Below are 9616 nucleotides of genomic sequence, written 5' to 3'. Positions count from 1 at the left end.
TCATGTATAGCTAAGAAAATTAATGTCGTTTTTCGAACTAAACAAAAACTCAGCATCAAAATTTTGCACAACGAAAAAAATTAATTAATGACACGTTATCTCTCGTATTGTTTTCTAAATATTCTGTTAACCAATTCGTACTTAACGTTAATAAACATTTACGTTTTCTACGTTATAGCAAAAAAAAAAAAAAAGATCCAAATACAAAAATTAAAAAAAGCGACCATTCGTTTCCAGTTAATGAACTTTTTCTTTTCTCTTTCTCCGTCAGAGTTTTAATCCACCAAGCTTTTTTGTATTGTTTCAAGTGTGACTTTACAAATTTCCAATTACAAATCACATAAAAATAAAATAAATAAAAGAACTGCTAAACTCACCCTTACTGAAATTGATGTTGAAAAAAAAAATTAATTTTTAAATATAATACACGTTGAATAAATAAGAAAATGTAATACTTTATATAATTGTCAATTCTTTTTTAAATATAAAAATGAGCTTCACTGTATGAATCATATATATGCTTGCATGAACAATTGGGCAAAGGTATACAGTCGAGGGGGTGAAAGAAAATAGAGGGATAAAACCCTTGGAGCAAGACTAGAATTTTATCAAATTTTTTGTATTTTTTTCGTTAACCCATTTTATTTTTTTTTCATTTTATGTCGATGTGTGTGTGTATGTATGTGTTTTATTTTATTTTAACCTAAACTGGAAAGAGGCGTCGAGGGGTTGTGTAGTGGAAATGACGGGGATGAAAAAAGCAAAGAAAAGGGAAAAAATAAATAAGAAAATAAAAAGAAAAACTATCGGAAAAAAGAAGGTGGATCAGGGAGAATGAGAAAAACAGAAAAAGGTTGGTATGAACGTTAGGGACGAGGTGCTGGCACACAGTAGCAATGTTGCGATAGTTTAGGGGTGGTAAAGAGGTGCGCGGCAAGGAGAAATGAGGGAGAAATGTTGAGAAGAAATAGAGGGTGAGCATCAGGCTTGGTTGGAGATCCATAGGGGCGCCCAATAAAAAAAAAAAAACTAAAAAAAAAAGTAAAAATAAAAATAAAAAAGGGTAGGAGTTAAGGGACCACCGCCCAAGGCTCCAAGAACTCCCAGGGCTTGTCCAATGCCCAAGTGGACTTTGTGTTCACGCACGCAATCGATGAGACAAAGTGTCACAGGCTTCTTCTCCACATATATATAATATATAAATATATACAGTTACACATATTACATACAAAGCAATAAAAAAAGAGAGATAGCAAAAAAAAAAAAAAAATTCAAACGACTGATATGTCTGTGGTTATTTGAAAGAAAACATATTGGTTATTGGCATAAATAGTACATGAAAAAATAAAATAAGAAAAAAAAAAAATAAATAAACACAGTGAATAAAAAAGCTCTTAATCTTGAATTATTTATCTGTTTTTTTTTTTTTTTTTATTTTTTTACAATTTCTATTACCATTGTGGGAAACATTTCTATTGTCTTTGATTCTCTTGTTTTATTTTGAAAGTACAAGTTTTAAAAAATTTAACCAAAATATATTTATGGTTTTACATGATGCTGTGACAAAATTATTTTTTCAACCACAACACATAAATGTATTTGAAAAATTTAATACATTATTACAATGTTTATTTTTTTATATATGTATATACCATAAATTTGTTTGTGTATTTCAATTAATTGTTATACGATTATGATTGGAAAATAAAACAAATTTTATACACCCTACAATACAGTATATATATATAAATCAAACCCCACTAAATAAAATTTGAAATCGAATTTTCAACTCCCTTCTGATGGTCTTATTTCCTTGGTAAAAAGAATTTTATCCATAACTGCCAAACTCAGTAAATTTATTTGATATATATTGATGTGTAATAAATAGAATCAATTGTCTTGATAATTATCAAGCTATAACGAGTATTGTAAAATAAATAATAAAAAAAATATTTATTATAGTTAAATTTTACACAAAATAATATGGATTGTTCAACAAAACATTGACTTGCCAATAACATATAATACATACACAAAAGTATCTATACTTTCCGCTTGCTTGACGTTCTTATGTTCAATTTTACGCTTACGTAAATCGTCTTAAAGTCTTTTTCAAGTTATTCACAAAACCTCGTCAAGTATAAAGCCAACTTTTGTCCTACATTACACTCTTTATACAATCTCATCCACAATACCCACACACCAATATCTAAACAACCAAAATCCTATATTTACATAACTCTTTATACATAAATAAAATTGATGTATATGTAACACGTTCATGTACATATACAAGCACAAAGTAAAGATATACTTCATCCAACGTCCAACATTAACCACCTTTCGTGAAAACCTTCCATGTGGACTTCACGTAATTTACAGTACAAGCAAACATGTTACATTTTGTGAAAAGTACATATGTATCGGTGTTAGTAACTAAACACGAAAACTAAAGTCTTCTATATACATATATACAAAAGGGTGGTAAAAGAAGATGGGTGGGTTTGATAAAGGAAGAAGAAGAAGAAGAGACTTTGAGAGCATCAGGGACTAAAGAAGGGTAGAGTAAGTTTGAAGTACATACTGAAGATAGGTTTATATATGAAAACCAAATAGATAGAAATAAACGAGAAAGAGGAAGAAGTAATAGGTGTGAGTAAAATAAGGACCAGTGAGGAAAGTTTTCCTCAATTCACGTTCCAATGTTCTATGTGTCTAACATTGGACGTTTTAACATACACCTATATAAATATACCCTTCCAACATTATAACATTCTATCTCTGTTATTTCTCAATAACTTATAGGGTATAGAATTGAGAAAGAAGAGAAGCCACATGGAAGCCCCTTCGGACCGATGAGTGTTTTTCTCCCTTTTTTAGTACACCCCCTATTTTCCAACAGTACCACGTGCCTTCTTTGGTTAGTTTGCTCCCTTCGTTATACTTAATCATCCCCGCTTCACCTCTTTATCTATCCTCTCAGCCCTGTTACTACCCTCTTTGACCCTTTCCATTCCCTTTAAATTTATATATAGATATGTATTTCTATCTACCAACGCTGTCTTTCTTTCTCATCCAACTTTGACGGTGACAGACCCTACCCTATATACCAATGCTACCACTACTACTACTACTGATGCTTCTGCTTTTGCTGCTGCTGCTGCCTGGTTGTTTCGTTCTGGTGCTACTACTACTACTATTCTCTCGTCGCTATCAACGCCCCATGGGCAAGGGGGTTAGTAGAGAGACAGGGGCAAGCTCACGGCAACACACTGTGGAGAGGCACATACTCTATACCCACCGTCACCCACACTACGCGGAGCACGGGGGAATACACCAAGAGGTATGAAGGGGGAGAAAATGCGCACGGAGTGAAAAGGGGTGCGGGGAATATACATTCTCAACACACACACACAGGAAGGGCATATTGGTGGGGGGCGGACAAGTCGCCGTTGCGTCGCCAGTCGTTAGTTCGCTCTTAGCGCTCATCTTGCGAGGGTCCAATGCCAATGTTGATCCTCAATATATATTGTGATTGAATATTATTCAAAAAAAATATACAACGTGAATAGTTTTTTTGAAACTTTTAAATTTTTATTAAAACACGCAAATAACGTTTTAATTAATTCAAAAAAAAAACAACAACAACAATAACAAATTTGACAATTTATTTTCCTTTCAATTTCAAACATTGAGTTAGTTTATTTTTTATTTGAAAGTAAAAGTATACAATTACGAACTTTAAAATATCTGATTTGTTATTTAAATAAAAAAGTAAATATTTTACAAGGACAATTCGTGTTTTAATGACTTGAATGAATTTTGGCATCTAAAGATTTTCGTAAAATCTGACAAGTGTTGAAAAAAATATCCTGTTAAATTCAATTGTTATTATTTTTTCTCTCGTTAATATAAACTGGCAATTTGTGTGAATATTTATGTGAAATTATATTGTTGAGAAAAAATATTTTTGTGAACAAAAAGCAAAGATAGACAAAGCAAAAAAAAAAAAAAAAGAGAAAAAATAATTTGACAGGAAGTGTGACGTGAGATAAACGTGGTAATTAACCCAGTGACGAACAGAGATTTTGTGATAGAACAAAAATTATAAAACAAAATAATTATAAGGAAAAAAAAAAATAAATAAAAAAACCCAGATAAAAGAACTTTGGTCCAGAGGAACTTTGCAGTTATTATCGTATAATTGCGTCATGTGTTAACATCGTCTTGGCACTATTTCTTTCTTCCTCTCTGATCGTTTAGAGCACGCTCGTCATTCTCCTACGTTTTAAAATAAAAAAAAAAAATATAAAAAATTTATCTGCTGAATTATAATCGGCATATTTTTTTTTTTATAAATCAAAATAATAACATATTTTGTTGTTATATTTTGCGTGCTGTTTGTCATTCTGTTTTTGTTATCCCTCTTATTTTACCAAATCAAAAGCCACCCACCTATCAGTCCACCCGCTTACCTCTCCACGTCGCGCGTGTGTTTGTCTCTGTATTGGACACTTTGGGCGATAGAGAACGCGAACGAAGCCGGCAATTTTCCACGCGGTGCCAGGCCTCAATATGTCAGCCAAGCGAAAGGCCACTGCCATCATGCAGCACCACAAGGTGAGTCGACGAGTTTCTTTGTCTATCATATACTTGTTCCTTTTATTTATGCATTTTTTTTTTTTTGTTTCAATTATTTTTTGTTTCAACAGACTTTGTTGTTTTTTTTTTTTTTTTTGTTATCTCTGCATTCAAATATTCTGTAATTTTTTCACATTAAGAATCGCCCGTAAATCTGTCTCGCCGGTCCACGTGATTATGTTTTTCTCGTTTTTATTTTTCTCATATATACATACTTATTTATATATAATTCTAAAACCATTTTTCTTTACATCGCAATTTCTAGTCATCGACTAGTACACAACACATTTTTTACATTCACTTTTTTTGTTATTCACTATAATTATTGCTATTATTATTTTTGTTATTATTTTTATGATCAATTCAGCCTCGAAAATACTGGTTAATTGTTGGTGGATATATATATTGATGATATTTAAACGCTTTAGTTTTTTCAAGAAAATGAAGATTTAAATTGCTCATGAATGTGCATCTGATTTTCCATGTATATTTTTATGTTTATACGAACGTAATTGAATAGTAATGTGTTAATATACACAACGTAGAATCATCATAAAACTACTCGAATGATTGTGTTTTATGAATGAATAAAAAATAAATGGAAATGTTCGTATTTTTTTTTTTATTCTTTCGTCATTTAAAAAACATAATTCAAACTTGAAATATAAGGTAAAAATTATTATCTACTTTGCGAGATTGTTTTATCGATTGTAATTGTTTAAAAATAAATTCATACGACTTATTAATTCTTTGAATTTTCATGAGTAATTTTTTTTTTTTTTTTAATTTCATTTTATCATCTTCAGTCGAAATGAGATATGATTTTGTTTCCATTATTTAGTTTACGTTGAGTTTTAAATTGAAAAAATTATGGCGATTTTTTTTTTTTTTTTGTTTTGATTAGATACGATTGATAAGATAGTAGAGTATAAAGAATTTTTAATATAATCTATTGACCTCGTCATTGACGGTTAAAGAAACTTCCTTGACTGATTTTGCTATCAGATAATTGACTAATAAAAAATTAAAGATTATATTTATTTTAATTTTTTATGAGCCAATTGATTAGCGCAATTATTGCAAATAATTATTTAAAATTTCCTCACTCATACAAATATATATAAAACACAACCGAGTTGTTTAATTTACTTTTTTTTTTTTTTTTTTCAATATTTACATTTTATTTTATTTTTTTTTTTCATTATCTCGCTGATTTGATGCTCCAATTTTTACTCCGCACGCAACAAAAATGTATGCATATCAAACCCTGAAAATATATTTTCGTTATTTGTTTTTTTTTTTTTTTTTTATGTTTTTGTATTTCATATTTGACCATATTGATGGACAATTTTCAAAGGCTTTAAACATCAATACAATTGCTTTTTACTCGCAAACCAAAACAAACACGGAAAACAAGCATTCTAGAATTTGATAACAAAATGAAATGAAACAAATAAAAAAAAGTCTTTTATGTATATGAAATTTTTTTTATTTATTTCTTTTTATAGGGTAAAAAAAAAAAATTGATTTGAAAACAATTCAGAGATTTGATATGGAGTTTGAATGAAATCATGGGTGCATATAAAACCGCGAAAGTTGAGTTAGAGTTTGAGGTAGGTTCGGGACGCGTTCGACTGGTGGCGTCCTTGTCGAATTCACGATTTAAAACGACTGAAACAAGTGCAGAATTGGCAGATAAATTTATCCTTGTCTGACATTAAATGCTGCAATAGTAATTTCGTATCAGACTGTCTTTTACATTTTCAAATACAAAAGTACATACGAATAAAACAACGTGTGTGTTCTTCTTTTTTTATTTACCAGTCATTGCCCATAGCTTTGTCTTCGTCATTTGAAGGGGTTTTTTAATTTTTTTTTGTTTAATCTCACTCGCACTTGTACCAACAAGAGTTTGCCTGGCTCTTTGGCGGTCCAACAGGTTATATTTTTCCAGTGTCTTTCACTATTCTCGCACAATGTTACTCTTCCCTGTTATGTGCCTACATTTTTCTCTTGCCTCCCATCTCCAACCACCCTTTTTTTTTTTTTTTTTACCTTCACAATCCTTCTCGTCCCTTTTTGCTGTAATTCTTTTTTTTTAATTCTTCTTTTAATTTTTCTTTTGCCCTCATTTCCTCTTTATTTCTTTGTCCTACCTTAACTTTTCGTCTTGCTTCTTTTTTTACTTTATTTTGTATTTTTATTTAACTTGTTCGTCTTCTCAATTTTTTTTCTTTCTTCAATTTATTCTCTTTTTTTTTACTGGATCGGAGGCTATGTCCGGTGAATTTAAACTTTTTTTTATTTCGAGCGAAGTGGATAATAGGATCGTTCGTTCTTCTTCTTTTGCTGAATTTTCTTTTGATTCTTTTGCAAAGTTTGCCGATTCTCGTTTGTATGTATCATTGTATATAAGTGTACAAAAAAGATGAAAAAAAAAAAAAAAATTCAGACAGAAAGACCTTACCACAAGGTGGACCATAGAAAATCATGCTGACCCCCTTTTTAGGAGGCTCCTTGTCTCGATGTGAATCACGGTGATCACCGCAGTTGCGCGTCCGTTTGTAACCGGTCTTTCTGTAGATACCCCTCATCGAGTTTCATTTGCAGTATGTATTTTCTAACTGGCTTCACCACAAAATGTTATATTCCATTTAAAAACAAAAAAAAAAAAAAAACGTCATAATAATAATAAACTTAAATTGAAAAAAAAAAAAATTAAATAAATACCACTTGTGTATATTTATTTAACAAAATAATATTTGCGTACATTTTAAATTACAACAAGTATTGTTGAATTGATAGTCATATAGTATTTAATTTATAATAATAGCTCAATGACATTTTGATAAATTGGATTGAATTCAATAGACTTGGTAAAACTTGTTTTTTATTCTATATTTAAAAACTTTTTTAAAAAATTAAAAAACATTTGAATCATTTGTTTAATTAAAAAAATAGATATTTTATTGTAGTTAATAATAATAATAATAACAAATTAAATCTCTTGAGATATACATTTAGTATGCTGAAGAGGGATCTGTTTGGATGAGTTTCGTGTAAATGCGGTGGTTAAACGAGAGTATGGATTTCCCATAAGACGAAGTGTGTATATGTCCCGATGTTTGCCTGCGGAACCGGCTGTAAGGGCGTGCCCATGTACCCTTTTTCTTATACTACTATTTAGGTATCTACATATATACCAATACTATGTACAAATGCACAACCTGTACTTGTTTTTATGTCCAGATCTACTTCCACTTTACGCTACATACCTGTGTATATACCTATTTATTCATATGTATCGCCCTATAGGTACTGCACACACATACAAATATATTTAACAAAAATATATACATATACAATATAAATGTTACAGTGTATTTGTACACTTCTGTTCTCCCTTTTGGTAGCCAGTTACAACCGGACGAGCACTATACGCATACATGTTTAGCTATATGTATATAAATGCTGCATATTGTGAGCATAAATGTTAACATTCGCGTGTTATCAGACCAACGATATTCCTTTTTCCATTTTCCTCTTTTACGTTTTATTTAACCCTCCTATATTTTGACCACTATAATAGGCAACACTCATGCCTCACAACCACAAAAAAACCAACAATGTCTCTCCAAAATGCTCACTAGACACTACCAGTAATGGACAATGCTTGCATTTAATATTTTCATAATAATAACTTGATATATTATTATACCAAAAATAAATATCAATTTAATTTTTATAAATAATAAAATTTAAATTTTATATTTAATTGATTGATTATAAATTATAATAACATTGTATTATATTAATTTATTGTATTATAATAATATTTTTGTGTTTAATTTGCTGTATAATGATACATATTTTATTAATTGATTAAGTTTAAATTTTTATCAATTAACTTATTCATCAAGTATTAATTTTATTTATTAATTTTTTTTAATTCAAAATAAAGGTAGTCGATAAAATGTAATTAAAATGAGAGTTATTTGAAATAAGAGATATTTAAATTGAAATTAAAATAAAGATATTGAATATTGATAATATAAAAATGAATTTAAAAAAATATATATACAGTTAAAAGTTTAAATTGAGCATAGCAAAACGCATTTTAAAGTATTGACATTGGTGGAAGATAGACATTCGACAATCATGCATTGTGTGTGCTCCTCTTTTGCTGATCACACATACACATTTGATTATAAACCAATATAATCTATATATGTATGTGGTTATATTCATGATACAGAATTGCACGCGGTAGGCGTGTGTTGATAGTGCACCCGTCAGAGGCCAATGTATGTTGCTTGACGGCAAAGTATTCGTCTTTCCCTCTTTCTGACCGTCTCATGTATTGGTCACCAATTCGCAGCATACATATATAACGTTTATATTTTTAAAAAGCTTCTCTCACTCCTCACTGTTACCTTTGCTTCTCCTTCTATTTTTTAACAACGACGAATGTGTATATATTTTCACAAGAGAGACTCGAGTGATTCAGGGAGCCATCCGTGTCAAGGTACACCGCATCGGGCGGCAATGTCGTATACCCGTCGTTGTCGTCGACGTCTTCGTCGTCGGTGTTGTCCACATGCAACGTCTCATGTATATACTATTTTTATTTTTTATTTTTATTTTTTCCATTTTTTATTTAACCAGTCATGCTGTATGCGAACGGACTTTCCGTATACACATATACATGTTCATGATATCGGGGACGTGAATGTTAGTGGTGTCGGCAAAAAACGATATACAGAGAAAACGCTACGGGCAATAATTCACAAAAAAACAACTAAATAAAAACATGTGGAAAATAATAATAAAAAAAACTGGAACAATCATAAAAAAATCACTTGAATATTGTTGAATAAATATTTGGATATTTTATATTTTTTTTTTTTCTATATACTAGAGTTATAAATTTGCCAAAATATATAATTTTATTATTGATACTGTTTTTTAATAATTT

General features: G+C 30.0%; 1 protein-coding gene across 2 annotated transcripts in view; it reads left to right on the top strand.

The window, feature by feature from the left end:
• Nucleotides 1-3462: 3462 nt before the first annotated feature.
• Nucleotides 3463-9616, top strand: part of LOC122861177 (nucleolar protein 4-like) — a 33423-nt gene continuing 27269 nt past the window's right edge. For both annotated transcript variants that reach the window (XM_044165389.1, XM_044165390.1), the window contains exon 1: nt 3463-4620. In XM_044165389.1, the coding sequence (XP_044021324.1) occupies nt 4576-4620 (45 nt within the window). In that variant the 5' untranslated portion in view covers nt 3463-4575. The remainder of the gene's footprint in view (nt 4621-9616) is intronic.

This window comes from Aphidius gifuensis, linkage group LG1, assembly GCF_014905175.1.
Source record: "Aphidius gifuensis isolate YNYX2018 linkage group LG1, ASM1490517v1, whole genome shotgun sequence".
NCBI classification, from domain to species: Eukaryota; Metazoa; Arthropoda; class Insecta; order Hymenoptera; family Braconidae; genus Aphidius; species Aphidius gifuensis.
This window is presented reverse-complemented; position numbering and strand designations above follow the sequence as displayed.